Source organism: Scomber japonicus, chromosome 9 (genome assembly GCF_027409825.1).
Source record: "Scomber japonicus isolate fScoJap1 chromosome 9, fScoJap1.pri, whole genome shotgun sequence".
Taxonomy (NCBI): Eukaryota; Metazoa; Chordata; class Actinopteri; order Scombriformes; family Scombridae; genus Scomber; species Scomber japonicus.
In genome coordinates, this window is record NC_070586.1 from 11,871,350 (window position 1) to 11,899,032 (window position 27,683).

The following is a 27,683-nucleotide window of genomic DNA, read 5'->3' on the forward strand; positions in this document are numbered from 1 at the left end:
ATGGCAAGCGCACTAGCAGCGAAGATGGGTTTTAACTCATTGATGAGGAAACAAGCAAAAAACTTCAACGTCAGGATCTGCACAATGGAGTCAGATATGGAGTTCAGCTGCGAGGTATGTATAATATTATATATATATATATATATGTGTGTGTGTGTGTATGTGTATGTGTGTGTGTGTGTGAGAGAGAGAGAGGCATGATTTCATTCAGTTTATCCTACTTTTTCATATCCACAACACTAAGTCCATGTGAATTGTGAATACAACAACTTAAGTCTTTTTTTCACTTGTCAGAAATCTGTAATGGCTGTAAGTGTAGTTTATAAGTGTAGTGATGATAGTTATTTATATGATTTATATGAGAGTTTCATTATTTTGACAGTAGATGGCAGCAAGGACCTATGGACACACAAAACAATTGTGAAGTAGTGAGTTTATTGTATGGACCATATAATCGTATTTGTTATAATTCACCTCTGTCTTATGCTGCAATAGAGTAAAGAAAATTTTAGTGGTAAAGCTAAATGCAGTATGGGATTTGCTTAAATACAGCGTGCATCACCCTGCAGTGCCAATTAAAAATAAAAACCTTCTCATTCATACTGGTTTCATCCTGTACTTGTTATATTCTTGGCCCTCTTGTAGGGTTTATGGTTTATAGAGATATATATATATAAATATACATATATGACTTGGGCGATGAAAAGCATCAAAATGACTTGCAGGCACCATGTCTGTACTTAAAGGGGAGGAACCCAGCCAAAGTTTGCAGTTGGTAATTTAATTACACAGAGCGGTGTAATGTTAGTTGCAGGTTTCTATTTTCTGTGCTGGGATGATAACCGTATCAATTATGGGGTTTTTGTAAATAGCACTTAACGGGGAAAGGTCATACAAACAACACTTTTCTTCAACCTTGAAATTTTGGGATTGGCCCTTGTGGCCGTCTCTGCTACATGGTAGAGCTGATATGCTCATTGCTTGCTGTTTTAACTCGTTTTTTTTTTTTGTTTTTTCATGCCAGCCTTGAAGGCACTCGACAGTAGCTCGCACCCTGAGTTGGCTCTGAGGCTAGAGATGAAAGCTATCTAAATTGGATATGTGTGCCTGATATGCCTCCCACATAGCTCTTAGCTGGATGAAGAAAACATGTATAGCTCCCTGTTAAGGCTGTAAATATTTAACCTTATGAAGGATTAAGTGTGTCTATTCTTATTCATTCATATTTGGGGCAGCCAGTGAATGAAATGAATGTTGTAGCCATTCACAACATGTTATTCATCTCTAGCAGACTGAATTCACAGTAACATATTCTCATAATTCAGCATTTATTGTATAAAACTTTTATGCTTTGCAGAATAAGTGGAAGGGAAAAGACCTTTTTGATTTGGTGTGCCGGACTCTGGGACTGAGGGAGACGTGGTTCTTTGGGCTTCAGTACAATATCAAGGACACAGTTGCCTGGCTGAAGATGGAAAAGAAGGTGAGTTATTCACACATTATGCTCGTCTTGTTAACAACTACATGCAAGTTAAAAAAAAAAGGATACAGAGATGATAAAAGCTATGAAAACGGAACGCGCACCCCCTCCCATCACTGTGCAATTGTTGACTTCTTTGCTCCAATATTGCAGGTTCTGGATCAGGAAGTACCGAAAGAGGAGCCAATTACTCTTCACTTCCTGGCCAAGTTCTACCCAGAAAATGCTGAAGAGGAGCTTGTGCAAGATATCACACAGCATCTCTTCTTCCTTCAGGTAACTGGACATAATGCAGTTGTGCTCTTGTCACCGTACATTATACATTCAATTCTATCTCGTTTCTCATCTAGATATTAAGAGCTTAGTTTTCTTCTTTTCAAGCTAACTTGGATTGAAATGAGTTGGCTTTAGTCCTAATTACTTTGGTGGTCCTTAGACTTTTCTTTTAGCACCACCATTCCCAAAAAATCTGTTTGTCCAATGCTTTTGTTTATCCTAATCCAATCTAAAATGATCTTTCTACCTGTTTAACACCAGCTTGTTAAAATTGTCATTATTGGCATTAAAGCCCTGCTACGCCTAAGCACAACCTCACAGAGCTGCTAGCACAGCTGTAGACTCTGCAGTCTGGTTTTAACCTCTTCCCTATATCACAGTCTTCTCACAGGGACGCTGTGTTCAATGCTTTAAAAGGAATCAGAAGTGTGTGCCACCTCTTCAAGGAAATAGATATCTTAAAATGACTTGCTTTAAAAAAATAATGGGGGAGAAAAAATAGGCGGCAATTGATCTTTAACACTTAAAGACTCCTTCAAATTGCTCTGTAGATGCAGGATAACCCATTTCACCTATTTCACCCTTGCACACCAGGCATTTGGCTGATGCTGTGTGTGCATCTGCAGTTTCTTTACAATACTGATCCAAAGCCAACAGGGGGCACCCTTGAGTTTCTGACAAGTTGTTGAGTCGAGCACTCTGTTATACACTTTTTTTCTCCATTGTCCCAGTCTGATTGTGTGCAGCCATGTGGAATCAATGCACAACATATTACCGCTGCCCTTTCTCTCCACTTAATACTCTCTGGGGAATTCCTGCAGAGCCTGCCACACCGTTCCCCCTTGCATGAGATGAGATTTGTAACTGTGACTCCCATCGTCCAATGCTACCGGTCACATTTATCAATTACCAATTAGGCTTTAAGGGGCTCAGTTATTGGCCCAGTTAATGACATATTCTCCATGGGATGCTCGTCCCTCATAGTCCCCGTCATATCCCAGCCTCTGTGCTGGTTTAGTTCTATGGCTTTAGACAGAGTTGTGCTTATGTTCCACAACATTTGGATGGAGGCACTTATCTACTTAAGGCGTATAAAAAGTCTCTTTCTGTCCTTAATCCGTTATGAGGCACTGGAAGCAATTTATGTATTTGGGGGGGGGGGTGCATAAAAAGACAACAGCCGACAAATTGCTCAACGGTTGACATGTTCCACGGTTACAAGGGGGAGAAGAATATGTATGCCGTGTGCCTCGCATCATCTGTCTCCTTATTACGTTGCTCTCATTAATTCCTGTAATGTCGGGAGCAGGCCTCTGTTCAGATAGTGTCACAGCCATGACAGCTGGATTAGCGCTTATCAGAAATGATCACCGACCCGGATACAAACACACACACACACACACACACATACACACGACTTACGCAAACAAGACACACGCACCTCTTCGTCACTGTAGCCGGCAATCTTCGCAACAACATGGTCTCATTTGTGAAGCAGATCGCAGCCTCTTAGCCTCTTAGCGCGCCCCACGATTAGAGGGCTGTCACCTCCGGCTCCACACCTTTTTGTTAGTTGGAAACAAGAGGAGACAAGCGTGATTGGCTTTACAAATGATAAGGTTCGAAGCATTAAATTAGCCACTTAAATAACTACAGCCGAATCAACCCCTCTAACCTCACACAGCCTTTCCTATATGCAGCTGTGCAAAGTTGGCGATTCAATTAGTTTGACAGGTGACGGAATTCGGGGGGGGGGGGGGATAGTGACACCTGGTTTGAGGAGTAGTGGAAGTCCCGAGGGAGGTAATCTGGAGCTGGAGCTTGTTAAAGGGGATTGCCGCACATTTTTTTTAAGGATTCCTGTTATGACTGTGATCCATGACAGTTAAGTCAACATTTTGTAAACATGAACCGCTCTGTCCTTGAGGTATAAACCGGAGGGCTTAAACCTTGAATTTGTCACTCTCACTGACTGCAGAGGATTCAGTGAAAGAACCATCTATAACCGGAGCACATAAATAAGATGGATTATTAAAAAAAAAAAAAAGGGTGGTGTTTTTCCTTTTAGCGATGATTTGGAGCTCTTCTAGGGCGTTTGTGTTCTGTCATGTCATTATGCTCTACGGAGTGACTTGCAAGCTAATATTCTTGGAACAGCTAATGATCATATGAAATACACTTGGCTTAGGTACATAGTTCCTGGCTCCGTTTCTAATAGGTCCCCATGTGGCTATGATTCGTAAGTCTTACAATATTTATTTGGCACAGTTGGTTCTGTTTCCAGACTTCTCTGAGATGAAAAAAAGTACCAGCACACTGCAGCAGTGGTAGTTGGAAGTTTATTTTCCCGGTTTGGAGAATATAATAACTTTACTACGGAAAATTGGTACACTGTATATATGTCCGCTATTTGTCAAATTGGAATAGAGGGAGTAAAGTACTTGCTGTTAAAAGGGAAGTTGTCAGTCAGTTTAGCCTGCACTGTCACTCTCCTCTCAAAAGGTATCAAGTCTTTTTTTTTTTTTCATTGTGTTTGAGTGAAGTGAGAACACCTTTCATTTTGAATCAGGTTCTTTATCTCTCAAGAATGATTTTGCCTCTCTTATGGAAATCAATACAGAGGAGATGCAATAATGTGGATGGTAGTTTACCTTAAATTCTCAGCCTTACTGGAAATGTCTTTGGAGCCATTACAGCATATAACAGTCAAAAGCTTCTCTTAGTGAAAAGCTACAGTACAGTAAAAGGCTCTGAATCTACATTAGCTGCACGGTTATTGCTGAATTGATTTTTGTGTTTAAAAGCTTCAAAGAAAGAAAGAGGATTTTGGTATTAAGGTTGCAACACTCATGGCAAAATTGGTAGTGCTTCAGAATTGATTATATTTGATAACTCCTCAGGTGAAGAATAAGATCCTTGAGGAGGAGATTCACTGTCCACCTGAAGCCTCTGTGCTGCTGGCCTCCTATGCCGTCCACGCCAAGGTAAGTGGTCTCTTTGGAACTTCTGTGTTTTCATTCTTGGTTATTTTCCCCACCAGTGCAGTCATTTTATCCTTCAATCCATCTTAAATCTTTAGCCACTCGAGAAAATTGTGACTTCAAAATAAACCATATAACCAGCAGAGCTCTGCATGGATTCATTTTGAGGACAGAATTTTTAAAAATATATTTCCTCTTGCCAGTGTCATCAGGAGACTGCATTTCACTTATTTGTTCCATCATCTGAAAAATATTACATTATATTACAAATCTCTGTTAAAACAGTTCAGAGAGATTGCAGCGTTCATCACCAGCGGGCTTGACGATTGTTATCTTGTCGTATCCGCCCTCCCAATGAAAAGCCATAAATCAGCTACAGTTGATCTCTGTCGTCTGTGTCCTGATAAGAACCAAAAGAGCACACATCACACATGAAGGTCCTAGTTTTGAGTATAGAATCTTTTTAATTGTTTTGCTATTTTTCAAAACACCACACAGTCTTGCACAAGGCTACATGTCTGAAATGCTGGCAGTATGTAAATCAAAGCACTCTTATGCAGCAGAACTGTTCTTAGAGGCCAAATGAACAGCTTTTACTGAGGCGTCGAGCTGCATCTGCAGGTATGCATACTTTGTACTAGACCGCTGGTGAATTTAACAGTTTTTCTTTGCTGTCAGTCCTCATATTTGAGGAGATGCAGACATCCAATCAAGATAACCCAGATATGTTGATGTTTTCCCACCCAACTGTAAAAATGATCTTTTTCTGTCTGGCTTTTGACATGGAAGTGTTCACGGTTGTCATTTGTGCTCAGATTGTATCATTTAGTTGTCATGTTGTTGGCTGGACCAGCACAATAACCACATTTTTCTCTTTGAGTGAGTGAATGAGTAAGTGATGAAGTTACATCACATCCTGCCCAGTTTTGGAGTTACCTCGTTGGCCGTCGCTCTTTCAAAATGAATCGGCACAAGATGATGGAGGCGGAGGACAGCACCATGATGCAGAGTTGCTGTGTTACCTGCTCGGAGCTTTGATGCTCTTAGCTCCAGTGTTTAATGCTGCAGAGATGCATAGCGGCGTCTCTACTGTCTCCTCCTCTACCGTCCAGTGTGATGGACTCTTCAGCTGGCAGTGCTGTCAGCAGTCAGCAGGAGAGATGCTCTGCTGTGTGTTTGAATTTTATAACTGAACTAAAACCAGGACATTTTTTTTTATTTCTCACATCACAAATGATGAACAACAGCATTTAAACACGAGTCTCGCAGATAAAACATGTGACTCATGTAGCTGTTCTACCAGTTTAGTGTGGGGCAGCTGCTCTGCAGGTGCGCTTGATTTGACTGTAACTGCAGTAATTGGGTGGAGATGAGCCTGAATTTGCACCCAAAATGCTGTCAAAACTTTCATTTACAATTTCCACTGCAGCTTCCGTGATGATTGGCTGGGAATGAGCCAGAAAAATGCACGAAGAGGATCAGTTAAAGCAACCCAAATAACAATCACTCTGACAAAACACTCAATGCAGAGTGAAAAACAAGAGGCGTCTGCAGAGTAAAAGAGATGAAAGAGCAGGGGGGCGTTAACAGATATGTAATTAGTTAGAATTAGAATAAGTAATATGTGAGTGGAAAGTATAAACTGTATTTATACCCTGTTAACTAACTATGTCATATGGTATTCTACTTCAATACACTTAAACAACAAATATGACTGGGACCATTACAGAAAATTGTAAATGAATATCCAGGAATTCACATTATAGACACTATCACTGACTGTCCCTGTAACAAATTGACCACAGTTTTACACACTGATCATACACTCCAGCTGGAAACTATGTTATACCCTAGTCTTGTTTTATTTTGGCTCATTTTCACACCACCACTAAAAATTATTTAGCAATGCATTAAGCATATTTTATGAGTACTCGAATGCCTTATAAATGAAAGTAGGAAAGGTGCTTTGTAAACATTTAATTGATTTATTGCTTGAGGATCCATCATTGTGGAAATCACTCCACAGGAAAAAAAACAAAAAAAAAACATCTCTTAATAAACCTGAAGCCATCTCAGTCGTTTTGGTTGAAGGATCCCATCTCTCTGCATTCCCTAAGAAAAAGATAGGGAGAGTGAGGTGCAGCTTTCTGACAGACTGACAAGCCAGGTTGTAGTGAGACTGGAGCTCTACCTCAAAGATTTGGCCTTGAGCCTCCAGAGACTCGCCTTTCCCATGCCAATTTAACACGCCTAGGTTAACAGAGACTGTGGATAAAGAAAAATCAGCAAATCAGCTTGAGATTTGTCAGCTCCCTGGATCTGGAAACGGCAAAAAAAGTACGGGGCCGCAATCTGTTTTCATTTAATCAGCAGTCCACTTTGATTAGAGCCGATATGAGTGAATTTGCATTGTGTAGAGTAGACCGGTACTTGTTTAGCAGTGCAGCTGCTGAGAGGTTTTTGGCAGACTTTTCCCCCCCTCATTCTTTTCTCATCATGACTTGTTTTTGTGAAAAAAGCACTGCGGAGACTGAGAAGTGGAGTATGTCACACTGTGGGATCTACTTTGGTACCCTTGGCTCATCTTTAATCATGATTACACCAGACTGAAGATAGCAATAGGGAGGAGAGGGAAAAAGCGTATTCCAAGACAGCTTTTAATGTTTAAAAGATTTTTCTTTTTTCCGTAACGTGGATCAGAGCTCTGTTCAGGTACGGACAGTTCCTTACAGAATTAGCGTGTGTGTATCAGTTTCCAGACGGAGCAGAAAGTGTTGTATAATTCACAACAAACACAGTAGGAAGCCATAAAAGCCATCATTAGCTTGTATGATTTAAAGAGAGAGCGTGAGGGCACAATAGGAATTATGAATAGTGGAGGAATTTTATGTATCGCTATCATAATCAATCATTTTCTCATACTGTGCAATAGTCACATCGTTATTTCTGGAATACTATGACATATTTACGACATGTTTTTCATTAAGAAAAATGTGTTATTATTTACCATAATCTAGTGTCTCAGTCATGACTTACACTGTCTGGCATCAGATCTAACTAAACTAACACAAGCTTTCTCCTTTACACACAAAAAGAAGCTTTGATGTAGTTTTAAAGTAAATAGGTGTTTTGATGAGTTACGCTTGAATTTTCAAGTACTTTACTTATTCTGACATCGCTCTCTACATGTTTTACAGCAACCTTCTCCAAGACATGAAATAAACAAACTCCAAGAAAGTCAGAAATAGCTTGAATAATGTATGAAATATTCAAAATCCTCAGATATAAGAACCAAACTAAGTTCTCTTATGTTTATTTCTATGCATACGCTTTGAGGCAATAAGTCCAGCTTCATTGGGTCTGCAGAGGTTTCAGTCCCTCCTGCTTTGTATTCTTAGTGGGTGCAAGCGCTACAAGGAGGTGTTGACAGGGAAATTCAAGAAACAGCCGCTCTGGAAAAATGCAGAGGGAGTCACTGTAGGCACGGAGGAGGAGTGAGGTTAGTTCTCTCAGCCTCAGAGCTACTGGGGGGCGGACAGATGCATGTCCAGTGGAGTGGGGAGCCATATGATGAGCTAAAAGGCATGAATGACACTGGTGGGAATCATTGTGTTTAACAGGTGACTTTAACAAGACTTTCACCTAAACTGGATTTAAGGCAGCATGTCACATTTTTGGGAGAAGCAAAAAAAAAAAAAGGATGCCACGGTACACACGTATACGCTATTAAATAATGAGAAGAATTGGAATTTGTCAGCGTTGACACGAGAGTAAGTTAATGACTCATTAATGTTGATGCTCACCACAGCTTGGGTGAGTCAGGATTAACACGGAGGACAATAAAACACAGCAACGGAAAGAAAACGATACTGACAAATTGACTGTGTAGCTGGGGAGATGCTTGAATTCAGTCCAAATTTAAAAAGGCATGCAGTGTAGCTGAAAAATGTTAGAAATCATTTGGAAACATGTTGTTCAAAAACAGCCACTATCTTTTGTCACTTCTATTTTGGTGTATTCTTACCCACTTTTTGCCTCATAGTGGTGTCATAAAGTCTATTTTAAACTACAATGCTTTTCTCATGTTAGAGTCTAGATAGGGGAAACCTGTATTTCTCACTATTGTACTGTGTTATTGGAATGTCCTCCAAAGTGAGAAACACATAACAAAATTTAGAAGAGGGCTCTATTGACCAGGATATATCCATTAGTCAGTAATCATCGCTGTGCTGCTGGTGATAATTATAAAGTGAAAAATATTGACACCTGGTTGTCCTCTGACAATTGTTTTAAATCATTGGAAGAAAGATGTGTAATCATAAAGTATCAAAATGCCACCCCTGCTTCTCCCTGAGCTGATTCTCAATTGATGCCATAATAACCTCCATAAGACTATATGTCATCAATTATATAGGTGTTACAAACAAATAGGTGAGGAACTCAGGGAGTAGAAGCTGTGAGGATTGGAAAGTGACAGGAAAAGGATCTAATTAAATGTGCCTCAGCTTCTCCACTCCATTGCAAATGGTGTTCCAGTCAGTATGTTGTGGTAATTAAATTCAGACCACTTCAGTTCTGCTTGCTGACCATTATTGACAATGATATTATACAATAAAAACACATAATAGAAATAGGAATGTAACACAAAAGTGAGCCTATAGACACAGATTACTAGATTGAAAGCCAAAAACTGGCCTGAACCGGACTGACTGAATTGGCCAAAATGTACATTCGTTGATGTGCTGCAAAATGTGTTTGTGATCTCTTCCCATTGTTTGAGAACATAATGATTCAGTTCCTCCAAACACAAAGTTATGTAACATCAAAAGACGTGGTTTTGGTTTAAGTGTCTTGCATTTATGAGCTGACTGAAGGTGAAGGGGCAATGAAATGTTCAGTGCGATTACAAAGACACTAGATAGCAGAAAGGTTTTTTTTTTTTTTTGACTATCTGAAACCTTTTGGTCATTCTCAGACTCAGGCGATTTAGGCCACTTAAATATTTCTGGCCTACCTACTTCACACCACGGTACATCCAAAAGTTCAATAGTCATAGATGGAGAAATTCATGAGAAGAAGATGAGATACCGCTTTTTTGGTTTTAGCCATTGTTAAACAGACAAAGGCTCCTTCTTCTGAAACCTATTATTTTCTATCAGGGTTCAAGTATTACTGCGGTCACTTTAGTGCTTTGACCCTTTTCGAGACTGCCATTAAAAAACTGAAAAATGAAAGCAGTTCTCTGAGGATGTGAATCTATCTCATACATGAAAGTTATAAATATGAAACACAGATGAAGTTAGATTATTTACTACTTTTAAGTTACTCAAAGTGCAGAGATGTCAAATTATTTAAATAGCATGAAATGTTATAGTTCCTTAACACTGTGTCTTAATACCTCAGTGCTCTGACATCGCTGTGGAAAAATGTGAAAAGGTTATTCATATCAAAATATTTCCTCTTCAATTTCAACCAAGAAATGAACAATAAAATAAATCACAGCACCAAGGAAATATATACAATTGGATTTGATAATGGTAAAAAAAAAAAAAAAAAAAAAAAAAGCATCCATGGAGCATACAGCAGTGCAGTCGTAGCCCATTTTATAAATTGTAGTGACAGTACATTCATAATTCATGTGCTTCACCAGTTTTACAGGAGCCCGAAGGAAATTTCCCCCGCTGCCAATCAGTCATGCCTAATCCACCCCGTATCGCTCTTCAAATATGTTACACCCATAGAGCGCACGCTGACTCAAGGGGTTACGCTTTTTTAAAAATGACTTATTCTAAAGGAATAAATGGAAAGCAGAGTAGTGAGCGAGTGAGTCGGCTGGTCCTCGGTGCTTTTACTCAGTTAGGTGTTAACTGCCATCTGGACTTAGCTGAAACAATAATGAGAACAATATAATATCAAAATCACAGAGTTTCAAAATAAAATAGACAAGTGGGCTATTGAAAATGATTCCATATAAGGATATTGAAAGTGCTCATCTACAATTCTTACCCATACCAGTATAAAACAATTATCTTATTCTCTTATACCTTCAGTCACACAATTATGATATCAACAATAAAATATCTCTCATTCATGTTCTGTGAGCTGCCTGGTTGCCTTAGCAACGGTAAACTAGAGTGTTTGTTAATCAGTGGTTGGGGCCTGGCTCTGATCTCTGTCTCTAATCATCCGTGTATATAGCCTATTAACTGTTAAGATAAAACAAATAGAAATACTACAAAACACTCTAAACTAATATTTAATCTCACATATACAGTAGTCACAGTTTAGGATGCCAAGTGAGCTCCAGTTACCACTAACAAACAACAAACTATTGTACATACTATATAATGCATAACAGTACACTAAATAGACAAACTGGATAAATGCATATGTGACATTTACCTGAGAGAAGAAATGGATAACACAATAGTGAGTCATCATTACTGCCAACTGAAGACCACAGGGTTGTATATCTGCTGATGATCATATAACTTTCATACTCAAAAATAGAAATGCTTTTAAATTGAATGGTGGGTGTCTGTAAACATGCAAGGTAAAGTGCATACATATAAGATAACACATTTAAGTGGACAATTACATGTAAACATCCTGTGTGCCACACATTCATACATGATATTATTTGTGCCCCAGCTCTGTGATGATAATAAATCAGTCTCAGTCCTCTCTCAGTGATATCTCTAATAGCATCATTTACACCCAACAACTGGGCCACTGCATGTGTGGTGAATGTTAATGACCTGATGGTAGACCGACCACCATTCATTCTCCACGACACCCTCTTCTTACCGCTGCTGCAGCTTTATCTTATGAACAGCTCCCAGGAGAGACATAGTCTGGCCTTTTATTAGAAGGAAGGTGGATAGTGGTCATTATTTTATAGTGATTTTAAACCTTTTGGCACTTTCACTTGATTTTTACAGTATGGAGACTACGATCCCAATGTCCACAAACCTGGCTTCTTGGCTGAGGAGGAACTGTTACCAAAGAGAGTGAGTGAGAGCTGAGTTTACTTCACTTCCCTAGGTTATGTTATTGTTATTGTCACCAGAAATGAACAATGTTTTCATCTTTGCATTATTATCTAAGCCTGCACCTGCATTATGATAATGTAGCTTATAGTATGAACTGTATATTTTGTGCTTGGGTTCATGTATATTCATGCCTGTCTCTCTTCATTTCAGGTGATTAACTTGTACCAGATGACTGCAGAGATGTGGGAGGAGAGGATCACAGCATGTTACGCAGAGCACAGGGGCAGAACGAGGTGAAAACTTCTGTACTGAACTGTACTACTGTGATCAGCACAATTTCAGTTTTGGATTCACTCAAAACATTCATAAAACTGGGTTTCACAAGAAATAAATAATGCATAACCTCTGGTGAGCTAATATAAAATTATGCCTGTAGGGATTTGTACAGCAGAGGGACCGTTTCCAAAAAAATATGAGTTTGTTAACCTCTGTTGTTTATGCACCAATACAAAATCCCACAGCTTACGTTAACCTATAATGGATCAGTTATGTGTAATTAATTGAACTGTCAAAAGAAAAAGAAAAAATAAAGTAATTTAGCTATTCTGCAAAAGAGCTCTATAGATAAGGAGCAAATATATCATAGCAAAAAGGACTATAAAAATAATATTGCTATAATTGCATTCATAAATTTAGAATGACAGAGAATAAAAATCAGTCGCTCTGTTGTTACACTGACAGCACTATACTGAGCTGAAAATGGATAGGGAGTAAGTGTGAGGGATGTGGAGTGTCTTAAAACTCCCGTGGGTGGGGAGATTTTAGGCTGAAGTGAGTTCTGAAAGCTAAAAACCTCAGTACTTGATAAAGTCACTGGTGCTGATCAATAGCCTTTTCAAACCCACCAGATGGAGAGGAGTTGGTGCTTCATTCACTTTATTTGGTGGTTTACTCACTTCATTTTAATTGTTTTGTATGATATCAAAGTGGTGGAGGCACAGGAGAGGGATAACTGGTGAGATATGAGAAACTAGTATTTTGGTATTTTAGATACCAAAATACTAGTTTTTCTAAAATATTGGGAAATTTAAACATGGTTTTCTACACATACAGAAGTCAGAGTTCTTCAATGTTTAGACTTAAGTGGCTTTAGAAGAGCTTTGCAGAAGTAAAATAGTCTAAAATCAGTCAAATGTTCATTTAAATCAGGAGATATCTGATCAAAGAATAAGTAAATTAGACTCTGCTTCCATTTACTTGGGCGAGGATGGGATTCAAAGGCAGTTTGAAGGAATGATGGTTCAGAGTACATTCATCAGAGCACAGCTTGATACCCACTGCGGGGCCTTATTATAGTTCAGAACATTATTTAACATCAGCGCTAAGCCTCCACTGGAATGCACACCCAACGTTTTTACATTTCGCCATGTGTATTGATCCTGACTAAAAAACTCAAGTGTCAAACTTATACTCTGGTTATACAGTTAAACGTTTATTTTTCTGTGTTATTCCAACCTTCTTTTTTTTATGTGTTCATGTTCTTTTACAGCTTGATTAGTCCACAGCAATAATTCAAGCCTAACTATCTCATTTTCTTCTCTCTAAAGTCAGAATGTATTCATTGGCCAACCTAGTTAAGATTTGTTTACTTGGCACGACGTTCTCCTGTCTCTTTAAACTTTGATGAAGCTTAAATCATCAATTTCCAACCACCCATATCAAACGGCAACTTATTAAAAGTTTAGGCGCCAACATGTCCTGATTTTTCCTCAGCCATTAAAGTATGCTAATTTTCCTCTTTTTTGTTTTTTGCTGAGTTGACCCTAAAAATCACAACAGATCTGCCAACCAGGCTGCAGGAAAAGAGAGGAAGAAGAAAAAATACCTTGATGTATTTGTTTTCTCTATCACAGCATTTCGAGTCTTGGAGGCATCAGAATAAGTTTTTCTTTTTCCATCAAGTGTGACCTCTAAAGCCTGTTAGGGAATTAAAGTTGTGTTTTGTGTCAGCGCTGTGCTTATGTGTCACCCTTCCAAGAGCTATGTGCAGGGTTTTTATAGATCCCACAACATGACAGATGCTACACACAGAAGCAGAAGAAACAAGGTCTGATCTCTTTTCTCTCTTTTCTCTCTCTCTCTCTCTCCCTTTTTCTTCCTCCTCCCCACCCTCCTTCCCTCTCTCCTCCATTCCCTTTGGATCCCTCCCAATCTCTTTCTCTTTTTGTCTGTCTTTGAACCAGGGATGAAGCTGAGATGGAGTATTTAAAAATAGCTCAGGACCTGGACATGTATGGCGTCAATTACTTTTTAATCAGGGTGAGTCAATGCTGCTTTGCTTTATCTTTTACAAAGTAAGCCCATAGCCTCTTTTACACTGCCTCTTCAATGTTGCACTGTTATTCCGCCCCGGCGTTCTGTATAAACGGTACCAACATGGAATGGGGTTCCACCACTAAGCCTGCAGCAGAGGTAGTCACATTTCCGGCTCAACATATGTGTAAAAGGGACAGCCAGCATACACAAAAGACGCCAACGCTGATGTGTTACACGTCACGCCTCTTATTCCTGTCTAAAATCACACACAAAGATAGCATTATGTTGGCTTTGTTTAGTTCAGTATAAAAAAAAGCAAAGCCTGTGTAATTACAAGTCTTTTTTTGCAGCAGTATTGCAGGATCTAAATAAAAAAAGGGGCTAATAGGCAGCGTGAGAATTTCACCATTGTGTTATGAACTGAAATGGGGAGAATGGCAGTCTGACTCTTCTGTTCAAAATTGGGCCTTAGTGGAATCAATTATTTGAATCTTGAGCATTTTTAAACAAATTTGAGATAAATAAAAGGCCCCTCTTGGCACTGAATATCTTTTCAAATGAGTCATTATGGAAAAAACCAACCTGTAACAGCTCTAACAACAGAAATTCACTAGAGGTGGCTCTGGCCTCGATCAATGCATTCTCTAAAAGGCCAAGACATTTTGAAATACCACCACCAAGTCAACTTCAGCTTAAGTAATTCACAGTAACATTACTTTTCAAGAAAACAAGCCCAGACTGCATATAGACACTGAGACTGAGGTTGTTCAGTTCAGCTCTAACAAACTGTTTTGCAGCACCACCTCTGTCAAATTTAGGTACAAATGAATGTTGGCTGGTAGGGTGATCCTACAGCTGCTCATTGTCCCTTGACAGACGGATAGTAAAGAAAAAGCTTTGTTTACTTTGCCCATGTGGTTTAGAATAAAAAGGGAACAGATCTTCTTTTGGGAGTGGACGCCCTGGGCCTGCACATCTACGAGCCGGACAACCGGCTGACACCTAAATGCTCCTTCCCTTGGAATGAGATCCGCAACATCTCGTACAGCGACAAAGAGGTCAGAGAATTTGCTGTTGTACTTAATGATGAAGATTATATATACATATCTGCAATTACCATATCTTCAGATATACAGTAAATATCCACAGGAGAAAATGTTATTAATGGGGACATATCATGCATCATCCTGGGGCTATACTGCAATACTTTATTTCATGTTTCATCAAAACTCCTTATATCAAAACTCCTTATATATCTTCTGGCACTTCATGCAACCACTCAGTTCAGCCCACACATTGTATAAAAGAAATGGACGTAACATCCATGATGACCCATTGGTATGTGGACTGCTGCTCGGAAGCCAATAGTTTCGAATCTGGGCAGCGCCATCTTGAAAATTTCAGGTGCATGCTGGGAAAAATAAAAACACGGATTTTACTTATATGGGCATGAGGCGGGGCCATGGGCGGAGTGGGAAGTTTGCGATAGGTTGCGAGGGCTGGATCTCGAGGACATTGGTCAATCAACCTGTCAATCACAACGTAGCCACGTAGCCTGCTTACTGAGGTAAGAAATCAAGTAAGAAGTTGGTGAATTCTCCATTGACTTGAGACGGAAGTCCTTTTGACACCAAAACGGTCGCCCCCTGGTGGCCTTTTGATAGAATGCAGTTCTAAGTTATTTCCGCGTTGGCCTCATTTCAGAGGACTGGAACTCCCCGCCTGGTTCAGCCTCTGTTGTTTTCGCTCCTGTCTCTTTAAGTCTGGAGTCTACTCTGTTCTGATTGGCCAGCTTCTGGAAGCTGTCTCTTGGCTCCAGAGGCTACGTAGACAAACAGTAGTAGTAGTAGTAGTAGTAGTAGTAGTAGGATTTCACTTCTTTTTCTCCTTCTTTACTCGAAATGGAAACCTCTCAAATACATTAGTTTGAGCCAGAATCAAATCCGAAATATGTGAGTGGACAAACATGATCAACCTTAGCAACAAAGGCTATGGAACAGCTGTTTGTGGCCATGTGCGAACAATATGACATATTCATGAGGAGAAAGTATAGGTAATTGCTAAAGGAAGTGTGCAGAGCCAGCTGAAGTCTACCTTACGTCTTACATGCAACATTTTGAATATGTTCCCGTTTAACATCCAAAATCATAAAGTATTAAAAAAAAAAAAAAAGTCTCAAAAGGCCATAATACGTCCCCTTTAATAAAATAGTTAGATTTGACCAGATTTCAACCATATTGCTCAGTAGTGTGAATGTGTCTTACTTCTTTTATGTTTTTAATGGAAAGTCTTGTGTTCTTGTGTCCTTATTGTTCAGTTTACCATCAAACCTCTGGACAAGAAAACCAATGTTTTCAAGTTCAACTCTTCACGGCTGAGAGTCAACAAGCTGGTGAGTTCAGTTAAAGGTTAAAAGTTGTTTTTGCTGTGGTGAGGAAATATTACTCTAAGGGAAATATTGGAAGTGGCTGCTGAGTTTGAGTTTTTAAAGTTACCCACCTTTTTGGCAGGTAATAGAAAAAAGTTCCCTCCACTGTGTCTTTTTTGTGCAGATCCTCCAGCTGTGCATAGGGAACCATGACTTGTTTATGCGACGGCGGCGGGTGGACTCCCTTGAAGTGCAGCAGATGAAAGCCCAGGCCAGGGAGGAGAGGGCCAGGAAACAGGTATTGTATAATAGAGGACTAGAGAAGAAAGGATGGAGATGCACAGAATTCATTCTTTCCACTCATATCATTTCACATTTCAAGAAAACTTCGATTGACTTCTGTCTCTTCTTTCTTTCCCCAAATCTCCACTCATTTCTCTCTCCCACCCACATCATCTTCTCTTCATTCATACTCCACCCGCCTGTGCTGTACAGGTGGAGAGGCAGCGCCTGCAGCAGGAGAAGCAGCTCAGGGAGGAGGCAGAAAGGGCGAGAGATGAGCTGGAGAGGAGACTGATGCAGCTGCAGGATGAAGCTCACATGGCCAATGAGGCTTTGGTAAGATTTAATTGGTTAGCTGAACCTGAAGTTCACCTTTTTCTTGGCACAGAAAGTCACATATCCTACAGGTTTCAAAATAAAGTATTTTTTCAAATTCAGTTCTTCTCACACCATCTTCCTCCCTCTTCACTTCATCTCCCCCGGTCTTCTTTCTCGTCGTTTACTTATTCTTCCCCTGTCGCCTCTTTTCTTTCTATTAATTGCGCCTTCTGTATTCTTGCACATGCCTCCCTCTACACCCATCTTCCCTCTTTTCTCCTCTCACTGTGCACATATTTTTTTATTTGTCCTTTCATCTCTTTCTTTGCTCCATTTCCCTATCATCTCCTCAATTTTCAACTTTTTTCGGTCACTTTTCTCCTACTTATGTTGCTCCTATCCCTCCCTCCTCCTCTCTCCTCCTGCTCCTCTCCAGCTGCGCTCGGAGCAGACGGCAGACCTGCTGGCTGAAAAGGCCCAGATCGCAGAGGAGGAAGCCAAGCTGCTGGCCCAGAAAGCTGCCGAGGCTGAGACAGAGATGCAGCGTATCAAAGTGACTGCCATCCGTGGCCAGGAGGAGCGGCGGCTCATGGAGCAGAAGATGCTTGAGGCAGAGATGCTGGCCCTCAAGATGGCTGAGGAGTCGGAGAGGAGGTGAGGACAGGAGGAAGGAGGAGCGGGTGGCTGAATGTAGAGTGTACACTCATCCATGTTTCTTATACCCACATTCTTTGTCTTTGCGCATCACACACATACACACTCACACGCACAATATTTTTAGATACTTAAATAACTTATTCTCACATCTGATGGCGCTTTTCCACTATAGAGTTCTAGCTCGGCTCGACTCTACTCGGTTTGGTACCAGGAATGACCTTTAACATTAGTACCTACTCAACGTGGGCGGGATCGTCATAGCACGGCTGCATGAAAGTGCCATGACTTTGTTTAATATGCGACACAAACACATAAACAATGGAGGACATGGAGGACATGTACGTGGCTTTTTGTCAAACACAAAGCAAGAAAATTGAGCCGTATGGCTGTAACGCTGGTGCCGGGTTTGATTCTTGTGTGGGACGACTCATGACTCTTCCAGTGGAGACTCTCTGACCAATCAGTGGCTGGCAGGCTGTTGACGACACATTTACTATCGGCTCGGCTCGCTTGGAACCTCAGCAGAGCAGGTACTAAAAAAGTACCAGGTACTATCTCTAATGGAAATGCAAAAAAAAAGTCGAGTTGGGCCGAGAATTGCTAGAACTGTATAGTGGAAAAGCACCATAACTTTACTGCCCATCTGTTTGCTCAGCAGCACAGAAGTCAGCAGATACACTCCAAGCACAGAGCCAGGTTACTCAGCTGAATTCAAATAGCTCGATCAAAGAATGAGAACTTTAAACTCGCTTAATATCATTTAATTTTAAAAGCTTTGTTCTTTGCACTATGTCTGGAAAGCAGGTAATCACGTAGTTACAACCACACTGCTGCACACAGGGGAAAAAGGGAGAAAGCTTTTGTTCAGCCCCCCGTCCAGGTCTGAGGCACAGCAGTTAATTTGTGCTAGTTAACTGTTAGTAGTATCGATTGATGGTTGGACTCACTATCAGGCAGCTCTTTTACAACTCACTGGAGGTACTGAGACTGACTGATCTGTGTTTTTTGGCTGTGCCTTATGAAGCAAATTTGTTATTTCTTTTTTTTATCCCTCCTGGCGTTGTTCAAATCAAGCACTGACAATATCTGCTGTTGACTTTTTATTTCTTTGAAGGTCTGACGGATAAGTAGATTGGGACTTGAGGAATGATCCTTGATATGCATTTAAGAACTTAAGTAGTTTTCATTAGAAAGCAGTAAACACAGATACTAAGTATATTACTTCACAGCATCTACTTTACAATATATTAGGCAATCATTTCAAACAGGTAGCATTAAGCACTTGCCAGTAACTGCAATTTCTGGATGAGCACTTTCTGAACCAGAGCGAAATTTAAACCTGTGGCACTCAACATGTAAATGACTACGTCCACTCAAGCCCTCGAGGCCCATAGCTCCCCCACATCAACAAGGAAGTGCTGCATGTGTTCACGAACACAATCAAAAGAAATGTAATCACCTGCATATAACATTCTTACATCTCTGTGCATGCCGGACGGTGGAATAATGCAGTTAGAAATGATTGTCTGCCAGAGTAATAACATTGATCACCTAGGTAATAACAAAGTGTCATTCCTGGTTCGCCGAGTACCAAAGTAGCAATTATAATATAATCATTTTGGAATCAATTGAGGTAATTCTGTTTTCCTTTTTGAAGGACTGGGAGGTGAATTAAAATATTAACTGCATTCGTCTGCCTGTTTGTCCCTCAGGGCCAAAGAAGCTGAGCAGCTGAAACAGGACCTGCAGGAAGCCAGAGAGTCGGAGCGCAGGGCAAAGCACAAGCTGCTAGAGATTACCAGCAGGGCTGTTTATACGGTAACAGAACACACACATACACACACACACACACACACATATTGGTGTTTGGACTCTCATACACTTAACACACCGTTATAAAATCAATTAACAAAGTCAGATATAAATATTCAAGAGCAAACTCATAATTGATTAGTCAGTGGCAGGAAATAACTAAATGAAAATGTTGCTATCTTAAAGTCATTTATCAAATAAAACAACGTGATATTTGCTGGTTCCAGCTCCTCAATTGGAAGTAGTTGCTTATTTATTGGTTTATTGAATAGACAGAGACAGTGCACATTAATAAACATTACTGTAAATGTTAAGTCATTTACATTACTAAGAATGCTATTTTTCATCTGTGGTCTCTGGACATGTCTTGTGTTTTTTTTATTTATTAACATACTATAGATACTTTAGGCTGAATGAGTTATGCATTTATTGCGTCTTTTATAATAAGTAAATAAGTGATAGTCTTAAGTAAATCAAAAAGTTAATAATCATGAGTTGTTACAGGTCTATACACTTAATAGCTACATATTTATACTCTGGAAAACTCTCACATGATACACAGGTACATTTATACACATGTATGAAACAAATACATTAAATACACACTAGATAGATAGATAGATAGATAGATAGATAGATACATACATACATACATACATACATCACCAACAGGAAATAACTGTACAAGCAGAAAAATAATATTTGAGCTATCAGCTGCAACTGGAAAGGAAATAAGAAATGCACCATGACCATAAACTTTTGACTGTTTAACTTTGACTGCAGCACACACACACACACTCACACACACACACACACACACACACACACACACACACACATTCAAATGTCCTGTAGCCCCCCCCCCCCCCCCCACTAAACCGGAGATACTTGCATAAGAACATGCAGCACATAAGGCAGCCTACGCAAGAGCTTCCAACATGCTAAAAACCCACACACCACACAGTCATCTGCTTATATACACACACACACACACACACACACACACACATACATACACATTGAAATGCTGGCCATAGAAGTACTACACTCTTATCAGCTCATGAATGAAAATTCAAAACACACACACTTTGGTGCAGATACAGTACATACACAGGACATGCTGGCACTGGCACTCTGCTGTACACTTATCATTTCATGAGAGAAACGTCTGCACAAACACAAGTACACAATGTTTTTTTCCGTTCCTATTTTCTTCGGCCATCGTCAAATTGCCCTGCATGCTCTGCCAGACCGTGTTTATGTTGAATGTCTGGAGTTAGGATTCACATGCCAACCAGTGGATTTACATTTATATTGTATATTAGGTCCACTTCTTCTTATCCAGCACACTCCTGAGGTGGCATGTGGCCAATGCATTTCAGATATTTGCTCAGGATCTTAAACGTATATTTGTGTGTTCATGGTATGTGACCATCAAAGTGGACATCTTTTTTCCTCTTTCTCTATTTTAACTGCTCTCTGTATCTACATTATGTTCATGTATTTCACATATCTCTTCTGTGCATTCCTCCTTTTCCCTGATATACTACCACCTTCCTACTCTTATATGTTTTAACTTTTTCCTTTCTTATGGTTATTTTTGCCCAATTTCCCCAGTTTTTTCTTTCTTTCTTTTTGGCTGTCATTCGATCAACATTTCTTCCTGCCCTATGATCTCTGTTTCCATCTTCCCTCTCAGGCCCCAGGACTGCCAGCTGACAGCATGCCTCCTGATTTGAGCTTCAGCAGGGAGAACCTCAGCTTTGACTTTAAAGATACTGACATGAAACGCCTCTCCATGGAGATTGAAAAGGAGAAGTGAGTGTCCGATTTGACCCTGCTAATGCTGCCTGATGTTTTGGGTCACAGTGAATTTGCATTCTGTATGCAAGTTTTCCTGATTGCAGTGTTTAGTGATTTAATTGTTCACCAACAGAAGGGGTTGATGAATATTCCTTTCAGAGGAATTTAAAAAAGCTTTTAAAATGTGCCTGCAAATGCTTGATGCAGTGTTATACACTTTCATTAGTTAGTATGCACATTTCAATTCAAGGGTCCAGAGGGGAAATTGACCCTCAGCATTAGCTGCCAGCAGTCAGGCATTTTTTCCTTACTTGCTGTCAGTGATTGGCAGACAGGCAAAACTACCATTAGATGAAATATTATTCTGGTGGTGAAGTTGAATTAATTACCTGGGTCTCAGTTATCAGGTTTGTTAATGAAGAGATTTAGAATCAGGTTATAAAATGAAAACAAGTAAGCTGTAGGATGATGGAGCCAGTATTCGTGATTAGCTGTTTATGGAGTTGCACATTTTTCACATTTATATTTTTGGTGTGCCAAAGGTGCTGAAAGGGGAAATTCACATAACTTCCAACCTGCAATTTGTCCACATTTAGGGTCGAGTACATGGAAAAAAGCAAGCACCTGCAGGAGCAACTGAATGAGCTGAAGACGGAAATCGAAAGCCTAAAGCTGAAAGAGAGGGAGACTCCTCTGGACGTCATTCACAACCAGAACACCGAGCAGGGGACCAGCAAGCACAGCAACTTTAAAAAGGTAGCTACCAGTTCGGCTGCTTGCATTCATAAAGTACCTTACCAGCTTGTACACATAATATTTGTCAGCATTTCTTAGTTAGCAGGACTAAAATTTGATCCACCCATTAAGATGATTTGACATTAGGGTTAGGGTTAGGGCATTTAAGTCTCAGTGCTTTGTAACTATTTAACAGCTGTCTGATCAGCTCAGGGCACATACAGTGGTGAAGTGTAAATGGGGTCTTATTACTGATCTTACATCATTTCTCAGATAACTGCCTATCAAAAGATTTGATAGTCCCCTTGCGTACAACAGCCACGCCTCGCCATCATGTTATTTTAAAGCAGGGTATTGATTGTCAGAGCATCACTCAATAGCAACTGTCCCCACTTGGTCCCTGGTTCATTTTTCAGCCTCGAATTTCTTCTTTGATGGATTCCACTGGGAGAGTGAGAGCGATCATTCATTTTCTACCATGACCTCTGAGAGCACACAGTGATTACCGGTCCTAAACATCTTGCAGAGCGACCGAGGGGGAATTTTTTTTTTGTATGCGACTTACATAGACTCCTATTTAAAAATGGCTAATTCATTTCACCCAAAGTGCCTCACTTTTCATGGCAGCATGGCTAAGTGATTTTATGAAATGACAAAAAAAATGAATGATAAAACAAAAGTGACAGACTCCTTAAGCTCGACGGATATTTCAAAATTGATTGGTCAGAGGTAGTGGAGTTGTTATAAAAAGTCTGTTTCGACTGTCCTTTAATGAACTGACAGATTAGACTTTCTCCTTTATCTCCCCACTCCAGTATCTTTCTAATTTCAGTAAAAGTATCAAATAAAAATGTGAGCTGTGTTCATTCAGCACATTATATTGCAAAAAAAAAAAAAAAAAAATCCACCGTTCCTTCATTCTCGTCTTCCCCGTGCAAAATACACTTGTTAAGGGAGAGCTAATTGATTTCTGCTTGGTGATTAGTCATTTGGATGGATGGCGAGCAGGGGGAGAAGGAGCTAAGTTAAAAGTGTCACTTTAATTGAACCAGAGGCGGCCGGCATTCGTCTTGCTAGCGAGGGAAGGGAAGGGAAGGGAAGGGGAGGTGCGGTGAGGAGGGAGTGAGCTAACTAAAGTCTGCTTTGCCCAGAGAGGTGCAGAGTTTAAGGTTGGAGCTGAGGCTGGCCAAAAATGTTCAAAGGATGAGTTTGAAAATGGCTAAGTCACAGAGAAGTGCTGAGAATGCACTGTACTGTATAGTTGGCGACCAGAGAGGGGGCAGGATGAGAGGAAAGACGGTGGGGAAAAAAGAGCAGAGGGAATATGGAACAAAGCACTGATCTCTGAGCCACTGGCATCAGGACTGGTTTCACCTCCAAAGTTTTTCTCCCTCCAGTTTCCCTCTCCCACCCTGGATGATTAATGAACGGCCCCTTAACACGGCCCAGCGCCTGTGCACTTGTAGCAGGCCACAGGTTCTGCTCTGTTAGCAGCGGGCTCGCTAGATGAGCTCATTCTGAACAACTGAAACACAACACAAGAGCTGCAGCGATTCTGTGTGAAGTTTCACTGCGAGGAAAATCTTTTCTTTCTACATTTTGCAGTCTATCCAGGCTGTGTAAAGTGGCTCACAAAGCAGGTCAACCGTCAGTGTTACTCTCATTGTGCTACACTGCATATCGAAACAACATACAGACGGTATTTCTTCTCTGGAAATAGCTCACCGCTGCGCCATTCACAACATTAATACCCGAGATATTGAATAAGGAGTCCTGGTTCTTTCCAGCATGGAGACTGTGGGCAGTGTTTAATACAATCCTTGAGAGTCAGACATAGATAAACACACACTCAGGCTTTCACACTCACAAGTGTACAGGCTGCCTGTCAACAGGGACAATAGAAGGTGATCGGTAAACATTACGGTGCAAATCCATCCCTCTCCCACACATTTTCTGTTTGGATTTACTGAAATCCCCCATCTATACATTTCCCAGAAATAACCTAGATTTCCCAAAATGTCCTCCTTCATCTCTCTTCTAATATTTACTTTGGCTGCAGCTTTAATACGCTTATCAGACAGATGTTCAAGAGAGGAGAAAAGTTTGCCCAACAGATTTATAGTGCTCACTTACGTGGTATTAAATGAGCTAATGGTTAGCTGCACTGAAGGGTTAAAGCACTGCCAGTGGCCTGAATTAATCTATCACTGGCTCATTTAAACCTGGAGAGAAAAACAATTAACACTGCTTTCTCGGACTGGTATTGATCTTCCTCCCATCTTGCTCTCCCTAGCTGTTTGATTGTCTGTGCTGTAAGGATGTCACGATTCTCCAAACCCACGATTCGATTTGATTTTCAATTTTAAGGTCATGGTTCGATTCGATTTTTTCGAATTCGATTACACTTGAAAGCTCTGCCTTTGTTAGACCATTTGATTTATAAAGATAAAGAGATCATTGGTTTTATACCCTGACAACTCTCATTTACATTTTCAAATTCTTCTTTAACAATAGACTGGGATAGGCTGGAGCTTCCTGGTGGTCGAGTGGACAGAGCCCATGCTACATAATCGCAGAGTCCCTGGTTGGAATCCAGCCAGGGACCTATGCTGCAAGTCATTCCCCTCTTTCTCTCCTTGTTTCCTGTCTACGCCCTTAACTGTATAAATAAAGGCAAAAAAGCCCAAAATAAATCTTTAAAAAAAAAGATAGGCTACATGGTATCAAGTGTGGTATAACTGCCATATGTTTTTTGGAGGGAAAAGTACTGCACTGAGGCTGTATGCAAATTTAAATAATTGATTCAAAATATAATAGCAGTGACTTATTTCACTGGTTAATTTGGAACAAACTGTTACACATAGAGCCACTAGATGGCACAAGGGTACCAGGTGAGGACATTAAGTGTTGGAATTTTTTAGACGGTCCCTGCACGCTCGTCTCACAACCGACTAATGATATTTGTCCAGTTTAGAGGACAGCTAATTTTGGTAAAAATGATGTTTTAGGTGATTGTCTATCTTTCTGCGATAGAAAAGAGGCATCGTTTGTGTTTTAAGAACGTTTCTTTTCTCGTTATAGATCCACAAATCTGTCAATATATGTCCAATTTTACTGAAGTGTGTAGCATTGCCTCTAAACTGTAGGTTTTCTGTCAACGACGCATTTGTTGTTTCATTGCACAATTCACGTATAAGGCAAAATGTCGCTCCCCCAACTTCAGGAAAGCAGGGAGGTTTTCCAGTTAAATTTGTTCTTCATCATCTCCGACTCCAAGTGGCAAAGGCGTCAATAAGCTATGCCGTGATGTCTTTGAATTTTTTTGTCTTTAGACGCTGCTGGATACACACAAGTAGGCAGGGAGAATTACTGATCCCACTTGTTATTTCCAATGTCGAAATCAAACACTCATTTCAATCGATTTTTCAATTTAGACTCATATTTTTGACGCTCCTACTCTGCAGTAGAGGAGAATCTGGGGAATTTACTGATTTCTTTGCCCATCAGGATCAGTTGTAAATTTTAATTAAGCCTGATTTTTGTTTTCACTGTTTGATGTAAATGAAGATGAAGTATAAACATTGCATGCTTCCACATACCATCCGAGATTCATTACTAACAGAATAACCTTGGGGGTTATGTTTGCTTAAATACACCAAAGTATACAAATACTTTCCAATTATCTTCTCTTTATGATCACTTAGTCTTTTGATTAGCCGAAGAAAACAACAACACCACCACATCACATGCCCTGCAGGAATGGGCTGTGATTCCTACTGCCTTTTTAAATTCAATTCGGTGATCATCAGACATGACTTGATTAGATATGCAAATGTATACAATTTCATAAGAATTACAGATAACAAGTTAGGTACGCTGTTACATGCATTTTTAATTGGTGTTCATTTTTTTACCATAGCTAACAATTGCCTTTTAGGTGGGACTAATTGGAAAAGCATATTTTCTTACAAAAATGCCATCAATCTCAATCGGCATGACCAATGAATGTATAATCCTGCAATAATCATTTAATATTACATACATTACATAAATGCATTTTTTATTACATACATACATGAAATGATTAACATTTTGAAGAGTGAATTTTTCACAGTACACAATAGCTGTTACGGAGAGAAAATGAACACATTTAGTCAGTGTAAGTACAATTTTGAAGTATCTGTACTTTACTTTAGCATTTCCAGTGTTTGCCACTTGTGCCACGTGCTCTGAGGTAAATATTGTACTTAGTACTTTACGCCATTTATTAAGTTTATTAACTGTAATATATGAGTTTAAACTACCTAGCAGTGCAGCATAAAGCAATTAAAATTAGCCTCACAACAACCAGCTAGAACATGCTTACATATTCATGTATCAATAATAATGTTAAAAAAAGATTTAATTATTTAACACTGTATAATGGGTACTTTTACTTTTTCTTGTAATGTAGTAGTTGTATATCGTGGTATTGTTACTTTTCTGTGAGTAAATTATTACTTATTATTAGTAAGACATCTTCCACTACTGATATTATATCATTAGGACAGACGTGGACTAAACAAACACTTACATTTATCTCCACAGTTCAGAAAACTTGAATTATGAAACCCTGCTGAATCCTAGCACAACAGACTGTCACAAAAAAAATTCCTTGATTTTAGAGCTCAAATAACAGCAAGCACTGCGCTCCTGCATGAAAAGAAACCCATCCAAGGTGTCACAACTTGCACTCATATACATTGATGGACTGTTAACTGCTGGGGAACTCTTAAACGTGAAGTTTTGGCAGTTTTCTTTCTCCCAGCAAGCTTGTTGACAATCCACACATAGACTAGGCTAGGCTAAATGATCACGGTGTTTGCATTGTGAATACACAGGATTGAATATGGCAGAAAGGTTTGTGATGATTTCATTGACAGTCTCCAATACAGATTTGCATTTGGTTACTTATTGTTTGCTCACTCTACTGCAGTATAGTCTTTTCTTGTTTGCTTTGAATGCCTCATCAGACCTTTGTTGTTGTCTCTTCCACAGCTAACACTACAAAGCACCAAGTCCAGAGTGGCCTTCTTTGAAGAACTCTAAACTACATACCTGCATAGGTCGGGATGCACAACTGCCAAGAACCTGTCATTTCTACATTCCTGGTCAGTAAATATAATTGACCACACTACAAGACCTTATGCTCTACTTCCTGGAAACCACTATAAACACTACAGACCAAAAAAAAAAAAAAAAAAGACTGCTGTCTCGCTCTGCACCAACACCAAGGGGCCTTATGTGTTCACACAAAAGAGGATACATGCATAATGTTCCTGCACTAAATCTGGGATTCATAAAAAAAACAATGAAGTGTGTGTGTTTACAGGGGAAGTGTGTGAAATACAGTACATTCCCCATGAATATTTTGAAGTGAACTCGGGTGTGGGCTTTCTTAATGGCAAAAATTAAAAGTTAGACAATGCAAAAAAAAAAAAGAAAAAGAACAAATAGAAAAAATGGGTATATAATGTGGTCTATAACTGCTGCTGTTCTACTGTGACTCTAATGAGACAGTATTTGTGGAGTTTGAATGGTTATTATATTATGTCCAAATGGGGTGACCTACATAATGTGATTGCCTAACTGTTTTGAAATTCAAATAGAAAGAAACCACTAAG

General features: G+C 39.8%; 1 protein-coding gene across 1 annotated transcript; it reads left to right on the forward strand.

Moving 5' to 3' along the window:
* nf2a (NF2, moesin-ezrin-radixin like (MERLIN) tumor suppressor a) lies at positions 1–27,192 on the forward strand. Its single transcript, XM_053326210.1, has 16 exons — positions 1–114; positions 1,358–1,483; positions 1,634–1,756; positions 4,657–4,740; positions 11,679–11,747; positions 11,940–12,022; positions 13,973–14,048; positions 14,969–15,103; positions 16,363–16,437; positions 16,598–16,711; positions 16,909–17,031; positions 17,450–17,667; positions 19,383–19,488; positions 21,182–21,300; positions 21,882–22,041; positions 27,058–27,192. The coding sequence occupies exons 1-16, from the start codon at positions 1–3 to the stop codon at positions 27,106–27,108; spliced, it is 1,776 nt and encodes a 591-aa protein (XP_053182185.1). The 3' UTR covers positions 27,109–27,192.
* The last annotated feature ends 491 nt before the right edge of the window (positions 27,193–27,683 follow it).

Bases quoted from the DNA above. Each gene is read 5' to 3' on its own strand.
- nf2a (XM_053326210.1), top strand. From the start codon at position 1: ATGGCAAGCGCACTAGCAGCGAAGATGGGTTTTAACTCATTGATGAGG. The intron at 1,484-1,633 runs GTGAGTTATTCA...CCAATATTGCAG, and splicing joins GGCTGAAGATGGAAAAGAAG to GTTCTGGATCAGGAAGTACC. The intron at 11,748-11,939 runs GTGAGTGAGAGC...TCTTCATTTCAG, and splicing joins AGGAACTGTTACCAAAGAGA to GTGATTAACTTGTACCAGAT.